Genomic DNA, 18,548 nt, shown 5'->3' with positions numbered 1-18,548 from the left:
CTTTCTGGTTCTCTATGATGTTTAACTCAAAGTAAAGCCACGCAACTGCGTTGTGAACAGCAGCCTTACAATTGATTGATCCCCATTTAGTTGCCTTAAGACTGATTTTGGTTTTTCTTTTATTGCTATTAAAAGCATCCTCTCATTCAAACTAGAGCTCCTCCTTTTTATTTGATAACTATTATATTGCTGAATACATGTTGTAATCATTCTTGTCTTTTTTAAACTGGAACAGACTTTTTTTTTCCTTCCTTCAACTTCAGCCATTTAGATAAAATTTTTGAAATGTATATCTCCAGGCACTGAATATCAAAGTTTTCTCAGACCTGAAAGAAAATGCCAGTGCTGAACTCTGTTTTCCTTTCTAAAGAACGCTCCAGTGTCTCCGTGTATTTGAAACATAGTCTTGAGTTTTAGCAGGGGAGTGGTTTTTATGACTTACATGGCACATTAGTTGTTCCAGTGGCCATTGAAAAAGTAGATTTCAGCTGCGCAGGTTGTTACAGTTTAGTAACAGGTACAGAAATGTTTGGTGTTACAGATCGCATTCTTGATGAGAAATTGAAATGGAACCCAAATTCTCTGTGCTCTCCTGTTACCACCAATAAGTAGGTTCAATCAGACTTTTCAGAGGTGATTTCTATTTCCTGGTAACCAGCTTGTGCTCTGACTCCTTAGGATCGGTCAGTCTCAGTGCTCCGTGTGAAGTACAGCTCGCTATGGTAAAGTAAGGTATTAATGAAGCACTGTGACTTGGAGATGTGTCTTTTAAGGTATCTTTAAAATTAGTGCACTAACGTTCTTGAAGTACTCAGATGCTATAAGAGAAAAATAGCATTGGGAAGGATCTCATCCAGTCTATTTTTAAAATAGGATATTTGTTACGAAAAATCACAGTCAGACATGTCTAACCTGTCACTGTGGTGGTAAAAATACCCGAACTTCCTAATGTAGCCTATTCCACTACTTAGAGTATCCTCACTGTCAAAACTTTCCAATTGCTTATACTCAGCCTTGCAGCTGTTTATTATATATGGTAGATATGAAATGTTTTTGTTAGGTTTTTGGAGGGGACTTTTACATACTTGCCTGTGTTTCTCTTCAGTATTCTGAAGGCTAGCACCTAGATTTTGAAACCCTTTCTCATAGTCACAATCTCTAGGTCACTGATCGTTGTTATTTCTCTTCCCTGGGTCATTCTTCACTGCTTGGCCGTGTGATGACCCAAGCAGGGCTCAGTAACTGTCAGAGGTGCTCATGAATTCTGGGTGGATTGGCAGGTTTTCTCTGTGCCTTGGTGTACGTTCTTGTGTATAATCCTCAGAATGATGACTTGTTTCGTTTTGCAACATGCAGGTCATTATTCCTACCCAAATGTAGAAACTTGTGCATTGAGTTACATTTAAAAAGAGGAAAAAAAAATTTAATCCCACCTTTCAGTGTAATAAAAACATTGTATAGTAGTAAATCCAGGAGGGATCCTTTCTCTTTGTGCTTCAAAGTTGTTGTTCTGGTTTTTTTCATCCACTTTTCATCTACCTTTAACTTCATTCAGACAGTGTCTTTCATACAAGCTTATGAGGATGTGTAAGACCTTCTTATAGCTTTATAAAGGTCTAGATCTCCCCTCATTTTGCTCTTTTATTTCCCCCTCAAACCCTCCGCGTGTGACTTCATACGCTTTACTAGAGGGAAGTTGTCTTTAGACTGATCTAATAAATTCCTTTTTGGCTATTGCTCATATCCTTGTTTTCTTCTACGTACTTAGAAGGACATCATGCCAGAATTCTCCAGGAATTAAGGTAGTGATAGGTCTATACAACAAAATCAGAAAATATTTGAAGTTGGAAGGGATCTCTCAAAATTGTTTAGTCCAGCCCCACTGCGCCTTTTCTTCTGCCAGCTCTTCTTTCCCTTTGTAGCATTAAGGATGACATTTACTTCCCCCCCCTCCCAGCATCTCATCCATGCTGTACAAGTTCTCAGCGACTTTGAGATGATTTCACTTGTTGAGAGTACTCCTGGGTGAAGTCCTTGTCCAGGTATAACCTGTGAGTATCAAGTGCTCCTGTGGGCGCGCTCCGGTTCCCTGCCTATTCGGTGCTTAGACCTTGCCGGACTGTCACTGATACTAGTGTTGGCTGCCATGCGACATGAAGTCGGCACTCAAGTAGAAAGTGTCTTGCAGTTTGAACTGAGCACTGTCTGTTGTTGGCTTTTCGTCTCATTTGGGAGTTGGGCCAGCACCTCGATGCGTGTTCACCTCCTGGTGTGATTATATGATGAAGTGCTCCCATAGTGGCTGAATCTGGTTAGTGGAGCTCCAAAAATAATTGCTCTAAGCTCAGTAGAACCCTCTAATCCTAGAACCCTCAATCAAATCCTAGCTGAATTCAGGAATTATTAAGATCAATTTAAAAAAAATCCACAACAATATAATTGTCACAGTATAAATCCGTAATTTGTTCACATTTTGAATTGCTGGATGCAGTTCTTGTCTGGGTCTCAGAATGGATGCAGTAGAACTGGAAAAATGCTGGAGCCAGGGCATCGGGATGCCTTTGCATCTCGGGGTCCTGCATCTGGGCTGGGGCAATCCCAAGTACAGCCACAGGCTGGGTGGAGAACGGATTGAGAGCAGGCGTGCAGAGCAGGGCCTGGGCGTGCTGGTGGATGAGAAGCTCAACATAAGCCAGCAATGTGCGCGCTCAGCCCAGAAAGCCACCCGTACCCTGGGCTGCACCAAAAGCAGCGTGGGCAGCAGGGCGAGGGAGGCGATTGTGCCCCTCTGCTCTGCTCTCGTGAGACCCCCCCTGGAGCCCTGCGTTCAGCTCTGGGCCCCCAGCACCAGCAGGACACGGAGCTGTTGGAGAGGGTCTGGGGGAGGCTGCGAGGATGCTCGGAGGCTGGGGCAGCTCCGCTGCGGGGCCGGGCTGAGAGCTGGGGGGGTTCGGCCTGGGGAAGGGAAGGCCCCAGGGAGAGCTCACAGGGGCCTGCCAGGGCCTGAAGGGGGCTGCAGGAAAGCTGGGGAGGGACAACTTGTCAGGGAGTGTGGTGATAAAACAAGGAGTAATGGCTTTAAACTAAAAAAGGGTAGATTTAGGTTAGATATAAGGAAGGAATTCTTCCCTCTGAGGGTGGTGAGGCCCTGGCCCAGGCTGCCCCGAGGAGCTGTGGGTGCCCCATCCCTGGAGATGCCTAAGGCCAGGCTGGATGGGGCTGGGGGCAGCCTGGGTTGGTGGGAGGGGTCCTTCCCATGGTCGGGACTTGGAACTGGATGAGCTCTAAGGTCCCTTCCGATACAAACCATTCTGTGATTTTGTGATTCTGTGATAATGGGCTCAGAAAAGCTCATAAACATGGAATCAGTTGGTCTGAAGATCTTCAGCCTTGCAAAGAGACCAGTGGGTGTTTGCTCTTCCAACCCAGGGATTTGGAAATGTGAAATGAGGCTCACAGATGGCAGGCTTGGAACAAAGGGAAGGGGATGCTTCACTGAAACTGCCACAAAGAATTTATGCTATTTTGTATTGATGGCCATGGTCATCCCCAGACGCTGAGCTGTAAGGACTATTGCAGTTATTTTGTATGGCTGCAGTTGGGGCGTCCCTTAGCATGTGTCACTGCAGCTTGGCAAGTGCAGTTTTGTTCTGGCTGGAAAACCGGGCCTCGGGACATCCCAGTGACCCTGTTACGTTGCTACTTGTTTACTTGGAGGTGCTCTGTGGGCAAGTATTCCAAAAGGTATTTGCAAATTCCTTCATGTCGACTTTAAGTAGACAGAAATGATCCAGCTTTTTTCCAAAAAGAGAAAATGCCGATGAGATTTATGGCTATTAACATCCAGGTGGGATCTGACTGTAAACATTAGCTGTTGTGTTCAGCAATCTATCTAAGGACTCTGCATAATCTTTGTCTTCAATTGACATCGTTTTTGCAACTCCCCAGAGAGGCAGAGGCATTTGCTTTTATTTTTTTTGGTTGCAGATATGACTTCTTTTTAAGATGGGTTTGTTTTGTACATATTCTTATCAAAACCCCTTTTTCATGATTTTGTTTGTGTAGCCAAAGGCATTCCGTTGGAAGCTTCTCTAAAGCTGATTTATTTTCTTTTTTTATCACATTCCATCAGAAATTGATAAATGGCCTGCCGTTGTTGTAAATCTAGTTATTGCCTCCTTATACATGTACGTATTAAACTTCTCACAGCCAAGCAAGACATGATGAGAAAGGTGAGGGGCTCCTTTCAAAGATCTAGGAAGAACTTACTGGCTTTGTTGTCCACTCTTTACAGTGGCAAATGATTTGTTACGTCAAGCAACTGGCTATTGAGAGTCCACTTAAAATAGAAGCTTCTATTTCAGGTGTAGCCCCTTGCCTGTCCCGTCTTTGAAATGAAAGCAGAAACAAGTTACTTCAGTCTTGCTGCTTGTCAGTAGCACGTAAATCCTACAGGAAGATTAACTGTAGGCAATGATGTAGGCTGAAATAATGCTGGGCTTACAGGTTGAGAGGAGGGGGAAATTCCACCCAAGAGTTGGAAAATCTTGTCCATGTGGCAGGTGAAGTCTGGGGACCATGATCTTACTCTAACCTGCCTGAAGATTAATGTACAAAGATAAGCATCTCTCCCTGATGCATTCAGGATCAGTACTTTGCTGTCGATGTAGGTTTCTGATAGGTGCATCTGAATGATACAATCACACCAGAATGCTTTGATTTTAATTAAAAGGGGAATTACAGTCCCAGGTAGAAAATCCCTGTTATACTTAAACATTTCTTCTGATCTTTCAAAAGAGTGAGTAGTGAGAGTCGAACAAATAAACTTCATCCTGTCTCTGGGTAAATGACGTTCTGGTTCAAAATAGTGTTTAATTTCTCTAGGTAATGCTCTTACCAGTTTTTATGATTTTTCCCTTATATTTTCTGTGGAAGACATCTCATATTGGTACAGTTTAGTTCCCCTTAACCTGTTTATTCAGCCTCTAACCTTATGACATTCAATTGCATAATTAAGTATCCCATTACAGGAATGACCTTTGATTTTAAGTCCGAATGGTAAGCTTAATGAGTTAGAGATGTCTGCACTGCTAATAATTTGTGTTTATAAGATACTCATAATAGTATTGACATTTGGCTGCATTGGTGAGATCAGCAGAGTGGAGATAAACTTAATCAAAATTCCTGTGTGGGGCATAGGATCCCGCTGTGATTTGAGACGTAACATTTGTAGTTTGTCATCACCTGTCTATTTTAATAAAGTCCTGCTTGTGTTTAAAGCTTTAATTTTAGCCAGGTGAACGTAGCTATACAGGAGCATCTCTACTGGAGTAGCTTGTGGCAGTTTCATTTGAAGAGGAACTAATTACTTTGGTTTCAGGAACGCTCTTCCACCTGAGCAAGATCCAGCTCTCAGAGGCCCCCAGCAGCATGTGCCCGGTGTGAACCAAGCCTTAGGCAGATGGTTAGTGGTATCGTCCACGTTCCGATGTGGGGAATCACCCATGTGTGGTGTTACTTGCTAAAAAGTGAGCGTGGAGGGACCAACACGGGCTGGGCTTGTCTTTGTCAGGTAACTCTCACATTGTCCCTGGGATCTTGCTGGGTGCCAGGGCTGCTCTTTTTGCTCAGGTGGGATGAGTGGCTAATGACCAAGCACAGCCCGAGGATTTAAGTGGCTGCTGAAGCTGTGGCCTAACTTTGAGAAGCCTTCTTTCTTTATTGTTCCTGCAACAGCTTCCGTCCTTTCAGCAGCTCATTTTTAAAATATTTTAACTTATCAAGTAAGAGTTGACACTTCCTCAGGATAAGTAAGTTGGAATAAGAGGGGAATATCCAAGGAGGCTTTCCAAGCAAACTTGTCCAAAGGCTGTCTGGTTTCCCCAGAGTCATCCAGCTAGAGCCCTTTGCTAAGACTGTATTAGTTCATGCAGACAAAGAGAATATTTGGGCTCTACAGGAAGTTCTTTCTTAGAAGAAGAAAGTAAAACCAAAGATGTAGAAGAGACGCTTCTCGGAGGTTGTACCTCTTTCTAGGAGAGAGTTTCTTAACTGTGGGAGAACTAGAAAAAAATTCAGAGCAGTCTGTTCTCTGTAGCAGTGTTTTTGTTCTTTGGAGCTATACTAGACAAAAATGAGATTGTACAGTACAATTTTTCTACCTTGAGTAAGGGTGCTCCCAGGGCTGTTCGTGTGCATGTGCCCCGACTTGTCGGTAGCCTTTTGATGGCCTCTCCTCTTTGAGCACATCGGAGCTTTCTGAGCACCAGTGACTTTCTTTGCTTGGGATTTCCTTTAAAAGCTTCACTCATCATCAAAATCCCGCTTTGTGCTATTTGGCTACATAGGTGATCATGTTCCTCCACAAAACACGTTAACAATACCTTTCATGACATTGATTTGACAGGAATAGCTTTTAATTTATCTATGCCTCATTCATTCCTGTGTGAAATTGGTCTTTACTGACAGTATGTGGTGTTTGTAGTTTTTGACTTCAGGATTCCCTGAAATTTGACTGAATTCTTCTTAACCAGATCTCTTGTTGTTTTTTTTTCTGCTTTTTTTCTCTGCAGAGAAACACAGAAATCTTTTAGCTTTATTATTGTGCTTATCTGGTGCAGCAGGGTCTCTTTTGGAGGTTTTGGTAGGGATCAGAAGCTCTTCGTAGCGATGTTCTCTTGGGGCTTTATTTTCCTGTATGAACAACCTGAAAGAGTGAGCAGCGCATGCAGATAATAGAAAACATTTTGTGTTGAGCAGTTATTCAGATTGAAATTAATTCTTTATCACTCTAAGATTCGGTAGTTAATGCAATTAAATCACGCTTGAGCATTGGTAAGTTAATGAAGGAGAAAAGCACTCATTCTTTAAATGGAGGATATTGCCGTGAGGTCTGAGCAGCAGTGAGGACTTTGCTAGTGAGGTATGCAGCAAGGGGGGAACTTAGCATGTAATTAAGATAAGTTGGAAAGCAGGAGGGAGTAGCTGTTCTGTGTGAGTGACAACTTGATGGGCCCAAGCTCGTTACGTTTTTGATGATGCTAGAAACTGCACTCAGGTCCCCTAAGTCTGAGCTCTGGGCCATCAGTTTGCTTCATTTTTTATTTTTTATTTTTTTGCTGTTAATGTGTATCTTAAGCACTGCAGGGCACTTGTTGCATGTTTTACATGCTTTAAAAAGTCAAATGGCAAGAATGCAATCTAAAAATTAATGTCTTATGAGTGTTGTCTACAGTATGGAACTGTTTTCACCAATAAACGTGTTTTTTCCACAAACAATTACTACTTGAGGATTTCTAAGTTTTAGATAAATCTGATCTTCTTGAAAGGAAACATAGTTTTTTGTCTTCAAATATACTGATACCTTGTATTCCTCACTTGTTGTCCAGAACACAGGTGTAGGGTTTTTGCGTGGAAATTGGATGGAGCAAGAGCAAAGGAGAAGGTGCTACTGGATTCCTTGCCCTGTAATTAAACACTTGTGTTCAAAGTGGGGATTTCTTGCTGATGAAAGCTGCTCTGGTTAGATTCCAGCCATAGGTGACAGTGGATACAGCTTCCTCCAGGTCTTTTTCCTTGGGATGTCCTGTGGGTCCAGCACGTGAGGATGACTCTGGAGAAGGGCTCTGCCAGCGTGTTGGTGCTGTGTCTGGCTAGGGATCTAAAACACGAGAGGGAGGTTTGCGGTCAGAATATCCAGGTATCCATGAAGAATCCAGAAGTATCCCAGAATATCAGGTATCCATGCAGGCTGTTTCACTCTCTGCACACACACCTTTATCTCTTCTTCGCCCATGGGAAAGACAGTGAGGACCTAACACTTCTTCCTGTGCTTGGAATCGAGTAGGAAGAAATAAATCACTAAAACACCCACTGCGTCCTGAAAGTTGAAAATACTTGTAGTTTTGGGTAAAAATAATAAGAAAGTAGAAACATAGAGGTCTATTGGAAATACTAGGATCTAGACAAAATAAGTTACATATATCTCTCTTCTACTTCCTTACCACTCTCTGACCAGAGAACATCCAAACTTGCTCTTCTACTAAATCAGTCTTCTACATGCCTTTTAATTTGGGCGATGTATAGCTCCTGTGTCTTTATTTCTGTAGATAACTTCTGTTTTCCTGTTCTGTTTCTGTAGTTAGATGCCTTTGCTATAAAGCTGTGGCTTTCTGTTTCTTAGAGGCTTTCCCTGGGTCTGGTGCTCAGTATTTAAAATATGGTGCTTATACATCATCATTGCTCTCCTGTTTCAGGATTTTCCAACACTAGTCCCTTTGGATTGCTTCCAGGAGAAAAAAAAAAAAATTGTTTTGATGCATTTGTTTTTTTTCTGTCTGCCTAGATCTTGTCTAAATGCTGGAAGTCCCATTAAATGACTAAAACCAGTTTCATAGCCGACGTGTTGATACCATGACCTTTCTTAACATAGTATAAGGCAGAGCATAAAATATTCAAGTGTAAGAGTAGTGTAAGAATACTGGAGTCTTTCAGGTCTTCTAGTTACATGTCAAGTTCTTTTTTTTGGCCTCTGATGGTTCTAATGGTTCCTAGCAGCCTTTTCAGCCTGGAACCAGAACTAGACTCTTTTAAGCCCAATGCAGGGGTGAAAAGTTAGGCATTATTACATGATATCCCATGTTTTTGTGATTCATGAATCAGATTAATCTGCTTTACTTACATCAACATTGAGAGCTCAGCTTCAGTTGAGTAACTTTGATAATCTGATGCTTCATTTTCCTTACATATCTGAAAATTAAACAGCTGAATCTCTTCTGTAAAGGAATGCTGCTCATATGCATTGTGTGCTCCTGTAGGAGAAGAGAGAAATGAATCAGATGCAGTGTGTGCTTGTCCTAAATTGTTAATGCGTCTTTGCATGGTGTTCATGGTATATGGGTGATGTTGTTGTTTTTTTTTTTTTTAAAAAAAAAAAGAAGGTTTCTGCAGCCCCTCACTGTCTGGGGATGATCAGCATCCTAGAACCTACTCTGGGGTTTTGTTGAACTGAGAAGTATGTTATTCACCTGTTTACCGGACACCTGTTTACTGAGCGTACTGCTGACCAGAAGTTATAATTCGGGCTCTCAGTCCTTAGCTCTTAATTTAGCATGCTTAATATATAGGGTGAGCATTTGTGCTGTTATGAGCTTTGGGTTATTTTTTGTTGGCCGTTGCTGGATTGGTGGAATGACTTTGATCCAGTCTGTCAATTCTGTGTTTGTATTTCACTGCTAAAGGCGTGATGCGGAGCTCAGGCTAATGCACATCTCTGCAAGGTCACTGTAAAAGCATCCCTGTTGTAAGCAGCAGTTCCCTCTTTACTGTATTGCTCTTTCCTTTGTAAGCCTGCTTTCTAAACTTCTTCCCTCTTGTTCTAGGCTGCAAGCATGTGAAAGGCATTCTGTTGTATGGACCTCCAGGCTGTGGTAAAACACTTATGGCGAGACAGATTGGCAAGATGCTGAATGCCAGAGAACCAAAGGTGGTCAATGGTCCAGAAATCCTCAATAAATACGTGGGCGAGTCTGAGGCCAACATCCGCAAGCTGTTTGCTGATGCAGAAGAAGAACAAAGAAGGGTAATGCAAACATAGATAAATAGCATGGTCAGGATGAATGTGCCTTAAGAATGACTGGAAAGGAAGTTTATAATCAGAAAATTGCTGCTTGCATTAAAAGATTGAGTCACTGCTTCACTTGTGATTATAGTTACTCCTTGCAAGTCACTGAATATTAGTATTCTACAGATTCATATGATTTCAGTTGGAAGAAAAATAAAACCAAAACCATTCTTAGCACCTGAAGAGGTAGCTGGTCTTCCTATTAGCTATGCTGAAGATGGACAGTTTGTTTAACTTTCATGCAGAGTTATTTTAAGGTAATACAGTAGGGCCCATCCTGCTATGTTTTGTATTATGCAATGTGTCAGCTGCTCAGAAAGTGCTTAGAAATAGGATCATAAACATTTTGCTCCATTTTTTGCTTTTCTTCTGTGGTGGTTTGTTTGTTTGTTTGTTTTTTGAAACAGTCCATTTGGAGTTTTGCTACTAGGTTCAGGTGGCACATAAACTAGGACAAATTTCAAATAAGTTCTCATGTCTTCAAGTTTTTGGGTTACAGGATTATAGAGTACGTACATTATAAGAATATTAAGTGTACATTTTAATATTATAATAAGAATTATAATCAATACACCCTTAATTTTTCTTAGCAGAAAACTAACGGATAAGAATATTGTCTCAAAACCAGAGAGTATGGATCTTTGAAAGTGGAACTGGAGGCAAAGATTCAGTTTTTTTCCAAACTTGTTTTTTTATCAATCACTTGAGCTGGCTATGAAAATCCTAGTCTTTGAAGGTGTAAAATTTTTTTTTCCTTTGTGCTATAGTAATTTTTCCTGTTGCTTAATTGTGATTAAGATTTTATGGTAAAGAAGCTGTATTTTCAGGTAAATTGCTATTAAATAGTGAGGTCTTTTCAGAAGACATTAGCAAAGGAGACTGTATACCTTAATTTTATTTGTCAGACAGTGCTGCAGATTCTGAAACTATTTAATTTTCTTCTGCAAAAGATTTATTAATCTAACTGAGCTTTACATGGGAACACATACAGATGTAAACAATCTCCTTTTCTCTGGTTGTTGCAATATAACTGAAAGCTGTGAGCTTCTTTTCCTTTGCAATAGCACACCTGTTAAAATAGACTTCATATTGGCTGGAGGGGGTGGTCTTGATGACAAGTTGTGAGATTAAAAAGGTCTCAAAAAGGTTGGTATTGTAATGACTTGTGTCTGGGGCAGATTGCCAGTGACAGCACGTTTACCCAGTATTAACATGGTCTCCACCATCCACAACAGCTGTTTTAGAGGTAGAATTTGAAGGGGAAAAGCTTCATAATATGGTCACAAAAAGTATCCTGTTCTTTTACCAGCTGCAGCTGCTTCACCTTTGAGTGAACCTGGGAAGAAGCAGTTCTATTCCTGATTGGCACTGAACAAATAGACTCCTTGAAAATACTAAGAACACAGTTACCATGGCAAGCTGTGTATTTCCTAACTTTATTGTGACCTGGGCTATTTCCAACATCGGGTTCATCCTTCCACAGATGTGTTTTGTTCTTCATTTCTCTTTCAGATGGCTTTCACAGATACCAAGTACTGTTACCCTTTGAGCTGTGTCTTCTGCATTTGGGCTTGTGCATTTCTTGTTTATTCTACTCCTGTCCATTGAAACACTGCTTCTCTTAGGACTGTCAGCGGTGAAATCCTGTGTTAGGACAAAGCCCACCAACAAGACAGCAAGATGATATTCTGAAAAGGGGTCTGATGCATAGCATGTGATACTAACACTACTTGCAGATATCAGTGTTTTGTATCTCTCTGGCTGATCTTGTTGAGAATTTACTGTTTTGTTTGGATTGCTTTCAATGGTGACATGTGGCATTCCTGACATGTTTTTCTCTCCAATAGCTTGGAGCAAACAGCGGTGTTCATATCATCATTTTTGATGAAATTGATGCAATCTGCAAGCAGAGAGGAAGCATGGCGGGTAGCACTGGAGTCCACGATACTGTTGTAAACCAGCTGCTGTCTAAAATTGATGGAGTAGAACAACTCAATAACATCCTAGTGATTGGTATGATAGTGCTGTCTTTTTTATTATGGGGTCAGGTTGAAAAATGCTATTTTGCTCACTGCAAGTCAGCTAACTTATTGCTGGTATTGGATGTGTTTGGACTCATCTGAATGACTGCTATTTGACAAGCAACAGTGGCATATTTAAAGGGAGATGTAATTGGCTGATATTGCTGTTTTAAAGAATTTTCTCATTTCACTTTTAATAACAAGTGTTTGATTAAGAAAACTTGCAAGGAGTAATATGCACTGGTATATTGACATATGAAGGACTGGGGCTTCTTTAGCTATTTTTTTGAGTTGTTGTGGTGCCAGGACTCAGGCAGGTTTGATCCCTATTGCCCTGACTCTACTTTATGGCATGGCTTTTTCCGATATTTCTCAAAATGTCTGTCCTGTCTGTTTTCCTGAGACTTTATGGACTATATTCAGGAGCTAGAGGCCAACTTAGCTGAGCTAATGCTTATTTTGGTTTTAATTTTGCACTTAGGAATGACCAACAGACCTGACCTGATTGATGAAGCTCTGCTGAGACCAGGGAGACTTGAGGTGAAAATGGAGATTGGTAAGCAAGCTAGTATATGTCAATACATAAGCTCACATTAACTTAGTCAACAAATTAAAATACCATTTTAGATTTACCAATTGATAAGCCATTGACCTGATCATAGAATCATTTAGGTTGGAAAAGACCTCTAAGATCATCAAGGCCAACAGTTAACCTAGCAATAACAAGTCTACCACTAAACCATGGCCCTCAGAAACACATCTGTGAGTCTTTTAAATACCTCCAGGGATGGTGATTCAACTACATCCCTGGGTAGCCTGTTCCAATGCTTTACAACCCCTTCAGTGAAGAATTTTTTCCTAATATCCAACCTAAACCTCCCCAGGTGGAACTTCAGACTATTTCCTCTTGTCCTAGCATTGGGAGAAGAGACCAACCCCCAACATGTGGCAGCTTCCTTTGAGGTAGTTGTAAGAGAGCAATGAGCCTCTGCTTCTCCAGGCTAAACAACCCCAGCTCCCTCAGCCACTCCTCATACGACTTGTTCTCTAGACCGTTCACCAGCTTCATTGCCCTTCTTTGGACATACTCCAGCACCTCGATGTCCTTCTTCTAGTGAGGGGTCCAAAACTGAACACAGTATTTGAGGTGCAGCCTCACCAGAGCCATGTACGAGGGGATGATCACCTCCCTGGTCCTGCGGGCTGTACTAGTTCTGATACAAGCCGGGATGCTGTTGGCCTTGGCCACCTGAGTACACTGCTGAGTTGTATTCAGCTTGCTGTTGACCAATATCAGATTCTATCCAGCAGAATTGGGTAGGGGTGAGCAGGCAGGACCCTGACTCTCTTGCACTAATGAAAGGAACAAAGAAAGCACCAGACCACTCCTAGGTGGAAACTGCAGAACTGTTGATCTTGTAATGGGTGTGAGCAGTTATTGACTTGGAGAAACATCCTTCTATTTGTATAAAATGATAATGGTGAATTTAACCTTAGTAACTGCAAACGTTAAATAGCATTGGCTAAATATTTCAGACTTGCTCATTCCAGAAGGTCTAGATTGCTTGCAACAACAGAAATAAAAGCATGCGAAAGAGCACACTTAGCCATTTATTTTAGTGATCTGGAAAAGGTTAATACCTGTTAGTAATTTAGAAGGGACTTCTGTAATTGTACACATTTACTTGATACAAACTCCAAATTAATATTTATTATAACCTACTTTTTTTTTAAGAAATTAAGCCCACATCAGCTTAGATTCAGGAACTTAACTTCTGATCTTACATGCAAAGTCTCATTAGTAAAGATTATGGTGGAGTCTGAAGGGTGTTTAACAGTTGGAAGCATGGTTTTAGATTCGTTATTTGAAAGAGTCCATAAAACATTTTCCCGTGAACTTCACAGACACAAATGTCAAAATATTTTCTGTACGCTGAGCTATGCACTGAATAGTCTAAAGGTAAAAATAAATAAAAATCTCAAAACGTAGTGAGCCATATGAGAAGGGCAGACAAAGAAGGCCATTAACATTACTAAGGTGTGTTTCCTTTCAGTTACGGAAAATTAGATGAAAATGTCCATATAACCCTAAAAATCATGATACACTACATGCGAAGATAAGAGTTTGTAATTGTTGGTCTAAAATGTGGGGAAACTCTTGAAATCGGAACTTTCAATGTAATGTTAAGAGTTTGCTAGGGATTTTTTTTCTTATCCTTAAAGGGTAACATCACTCTTTCAAAGGTCCAGAAACACAAAGATTTTGTGATAGCTGAAAAGGGAAGATTTTAGGCAAAAGAAGAGAAGCTGATGACTACGGAGGCAGCCACAGAAGTAACCCAGGCAGTGAGCTGATGCTGATGCTCCAGAGTTAATGCTAATTACTCTGAAGTTGATCACTGTAGGAAATAGTTTGTATCAGGCAGTATTGTGCGTATACCTCATAGGAGATATGAGGACTAGAGAAGCAGCTGGAGCACTAGCTAAGACTTAAAATCTTGTGGAGCACAGGCAGCACAGGTGGTTTCTAAAATTTAGAAGGCTTATGAGACTAAGGTATTCAGTTGGATGCAGGAGAAAAATATTAAGAGACTTGTGCCTATTCCTGGCATAGTATGCAAAAAAGGAAAGTTGGACAAAGAAGTGTAGAGCAGTGCATGGAGTTAGTGGCCAGGCTGACGAATAATAATGAGAACGAACTAGCACTAGCAAAAATTGTCATTTACAGTCTTTAGAAAATAACACAGCTACAAGGAATTGAAGGAAAGACTCGGCAAAGAAAGTCTGTTTTAGGGATGAAGATATAATATATACATACAATAACGGTTGCCTTTGTGCAATCTCATACTTGAAAACAAATGCATAGTAGTAACTGTTTTTACTAAACCCAGGTAAGAGTTGTTTTTTTTGTGTTGCAGTTGTATTACCTGCATCTTTAGCTGACAAAGTTAAATAAATTGCAGTCTGAGCAAGACTTCCCTAGAACATCAGATCCTTGTAATAAAGGCTCTGAAGGAAAATGAACTGAAGTAAAGCGTGGTTTTACCAAGAGAATGTTGTGCCAGCTGGACTTATCTTTCTTTAAAGAAAAAGATTTTTTGTCTTACATTATGTTGGTAAGGTATAATCTGGGAAATAATCACTTATATCTGAGAAAATTAAGATTTTATGAAAATTACAAGGTGGAACTGTGTTTAAGGATGCTAGGACTGACCAGATTGCTCTTGTGTAAGGTGAATTCCTGGTATGGAAGCCTGAGAGCAATGAACTTGGAGGAAATTAAACTGATGCTGTTTCTCTGTGTAGTGTGGGGGTGATGCTAATGAATTTGCCAACGGCAAACTGCATGTTTTCAAACAAAATTTTTTAAAATATCCTACTTATGAATGAATTGCTTATATTGAGAAAGAGCCTTTGGAAGCAGGACCGTCGAGGAGAGGGGAAGGTGTTGCTGCAGCTGCTGTGCTGAGACACTGACTGGCATGCCCTCTGTTTAAAATCTCAGGTTTGCCGGACGAGAAGGGTAGATTTCAAATTCTCCATATCCACACAGTACGGATGCGGGAACATCAGCTGCTGGCTGAAGATGTGGACATTGCAGAGCTGGCAGTTGAGACTAAAAACTTCAGTGGTGCTGAATTAGAAGGCTTAGTTCGAGCTGCTCAGTCTACTGCTATGAACAGACACATCAAGGTCAGTCCTATCATCTCTTGTTGAGGGAAAGGAAAAAGAGAAAATATGTGGAGTCTTTTCTTGTATGTTTACTTCCAAATGGATAATGTCATCTCAGCTCCCTCCATTCTAGAGGAAGATTGCCTTGCTTTTTCCATCGTTTGCTGATTATGGGAGGTCAGTGTATCTTTAACTAGAAAGAAGTTGTAAGGACCATGAAATGTCAGGTTATATTAATCCAGATGAAGAACACAGTATTCGATTGTGTTGAAATATGAGATGATTAGTTCATGAAGAAAGAGGCTGAAGGATGTAACCTCGCTAGCGGCCAAGAATTGGTGTGAATTACTGCAGAAGAGAGCCTTTGACATCAGTTGCCCAGCACTGATTATTTTTTCTAATAAAAAGTCTGTTCAGCCTAAAATATGAAGAAAACAAATCATACTTTCATTTCAGCAACAAAAATAATTTGGTTGCTTTGACGTTTATAGCTATTGGGAGCTCTGGTTCTTTCTGCTTATATGTTTTATATAGCCAAGAAAAGTTGTTTGTTTCCTATAACCAAAAGCACAAACATGAACAGTTTCTCATTTTCTTGGGTTCTGTCTCAAAAAAGAAATCAGCACCTCTGGAGGTATTTTCATCCCTTTACAAGCAAAGCATTTTCCTTTTAATAATTAATTTAACTTAGAATTGATGCATTTTCTTTGCTTGAATTTTGGGTGAATTTGTGGACTATTAGCATTTTGATATGATCCCTGCTGTGCCAAAATTTTGCTGTGGGAGAGGAGACAAGGGCAATACATGAATATAAAAGAGCTGCCTCCTCCTTTAGGTGTGTATGTGATTGACATCTTAGTAATATATGTATTGCTATGTGTACTGTGTGTACTATTACTATGTATTAATATGTGTATTCCAAATGTCAAGCAACCACACTTCTGTTTTTCTTCTCAAACACTTTGACACAGTATTTTTGGATAATCTTACTGTTTATTCTGAAGACGTCTTCAGCCAAATGATGCACTAAGGTGTTTTATTATCTCCTATGAGTACTGCGAAACTTAAAATATACATCACATGCCTGACCTAGATTTCAGAAGCACCTGTGTGGAAGCCACAAAACAAATAGCATTTGAAAATCAAATGGAATTATCCTTCTGAATCATTTAAGTTCTTCTGATAACCTTTCAAAGTACTTCTATGTTAAAAATTAAAATGTACAATCCATTAAAGGTTAGGAAAGAAAGGAAGCTTCCTATTTGTAAGTGTACCACTTGAGGAATATATTAATAGCGTTTTGAGTACCTTTGCTTCCCTCTGCAAAACAGAAGAGTGATTAACCTGCACTAAAGATCCTCTATATGCTTGGCATCCTGTATTTCTGCTGGGTGAGTGTTTTTGTGAGAAGGTACTCTGTCGTTTCAGCTGTCCTCAGGTTACAAATATTTGTTTGGCCAGTCTGAGTTACCGAGGTTGCTGTTGAGAAGCTGCTTTTGTTACTCTACAAGATAAGCATAATGTGTTTCCTTCCCATGCTCAAGTGCAGTCCCTGTTCTTGTAGATCATGCTAGTCAGAAGATGATGTCTTTTAGATATGCGTTTGAGAGGGAATATTATTTGACTTATCCATCGCCTTGGTCTTAGGAAAAGGCGATAGAGGCTTCTCTGCCTTCTGAGAAATGCCTTGAAATCCCAAGTTTTTACCTCCTGAACAGAGAGATCATGTAGGGCCATCACACTCTCAGGTAAAAGCATGTAGTGTTGCAAGATGCAGGTAAGTTTCAATGAAAGTTGCTTTGGAATCTAGAGGAATTTCTTATGGTAGAGTTTGAAGTACAGAAATTATGAAAGGCCTTTCAAGACTGCACTACGTCAAGTATAGGAGAATTTAGATCCTTTGCCTCATCTCCAATTTACTTTATATATATAAAAAGAAGTTTCTGCTTTGCCACTTAGCAGTTAGATGAATTGCTTTTCTCAGATCAACTTCTGCCCCATTTTGTAACTAATCCTCTTCCTGATATCTGTAACTCCACTCAGGATTCTCAGCAGACTGCACAGATAGGATTAGTCTGTGATAGCCAGTGTTTGTACGACACTTAGTGGAAAAGTTGCTTCAAATCTATGTAATTCCTGATTGTTGCCCAAGGCAATCAATATACTTGCAGATCTAGAAATAATCCTGGTAAATGGAGCTGCTCCATATTGTAGAGCTGCAGCCATAGTCAGTAATACATCTGAGTGAAGCCTACAGCTTTAAAGGCTACTCTCAATATGTTTTCAAGAATTAAAAACCTCTTCTAGCTCCAGCGTGAGCAGCTTTGAGCCATCTCCTCAGTCACAACTAGAGGTACTAGAAATGATTTACAAGAAAAGATCGCAGTACTGCTTTGTCTGCTGTATGTTTGCTTCCAGTCACTAGGTTTTAAATGTTGCTGCTGTTCCCAAACTGCCCAGAAATGAGAGCAATGTGAGCTGAGCTAACTGTAGCTTGTTTATTCCAAGTAATGCTGCTGATAGTGCTGCCTTGGGGACATTCACAGCTTTGGTTGAACTGAAGCAAATAAAGACAAACTAGTAAGAAATCTAATATTTACCAGTCCCCTTAAAGACTTTCATGTAGGGAGAGGAAAGTGAATCGTTTGAAGTTGTCAAAGATGGAGTGAGGAAATTTAGAATTGGGTTAAACCAAACCTGAATTTGTCTTTCTGAAAAAAATCACAAAATGGAAGAGGCTTCACCACCTTCCTAGCTAGCACCTGGACTGTGCAATAAAGAAGTATTTCTACAGCCTCTAAAGGGGGAGAGTGGTTCCTTACTCCAAAGGGAGCCTACATAACTCCACTACATTCTAGAAATCTAAATTTAAGTGAGATTAGTCCCATATCGGGCACTAGTGTTTGCTTCACTGACAGATGGTTTATATAGGTAAGGCAGCAGCAAGGCTGATGCAGAGCTTCTGTCCTGTTCATATCTGGGGTCGCTTCTCTGAGCAGTGGGATCATGGCCATACTCTTCATTTTTCACCCAGTGGGATGGAACCATTGTTACTCAATGACTTTTGGGGGCTGGCAGATGGCTGTGGATCTGAAGATGATGATCGCTCCAGTGGTACTCAGCAGATGTTCAACAACTGTCATTTTGAAAAAGCATTTTCATTGTTGCAGACCATTTATGGGGTTGAATCCTTGGATGGAAGCTGCTAAGGGGTCAGGTGCAGTAGTGCTGTA

At 40.6% G+C, this 18,548-nt stretch overlaps 1 protein-coding gene across 3 annotated transcripts in view; it reads left to right on the top strand.

Moving 5' to 3' along the window:
- The window catches only part of NSF (N-ethylmaleimide sensitive factor, vesicle fusing ATPase), a 78,088-nt gene that overhangs the window by 35,867 nt on the left and 23,673 nt on the right, over window positions 1-18,548 (top strand). For all 3 annotated transcript variants that reach the window (XM_083808952.1, XM_083808953.1, XM_083808951.1), the window contains exons 9-12: window positions 9,381-9,580; window positions 11,470-11,635; window positions 12,125-12,199; window positions 15,149-15,336. In XM_083808952.1, the coding sequence (XP_083665078.1) occupies window positions 9,381-9,580; window positions 11,470-11,635; window positions 12,125-12,199; window positions 15,149-15,336 (629 nt within the window). The remainder of the gene's footprint in view (window positions 1-9,380; window positions 9,581-11,469; window positions 11,636-12,124; window positions 12,200-15,148; window positions 15,337-18,548) is intronic.

The sequence above is a fragment of the Anser anser genome, assembly GCF_964211835.1.
Source record: "Anser anser genome assembly, chromosome: 23".
Taxonomy (NCBI): domain Eukaryota; kingdom Metazoa; phylum Chordata; class Aves; order Anseriformes; family Anatidae; genus Anser; species Anser anser.
Note: the sequence above shows the minus strand (reverse complement) of the source record. Positions and strands in the feature narration are given on the sequence as shown.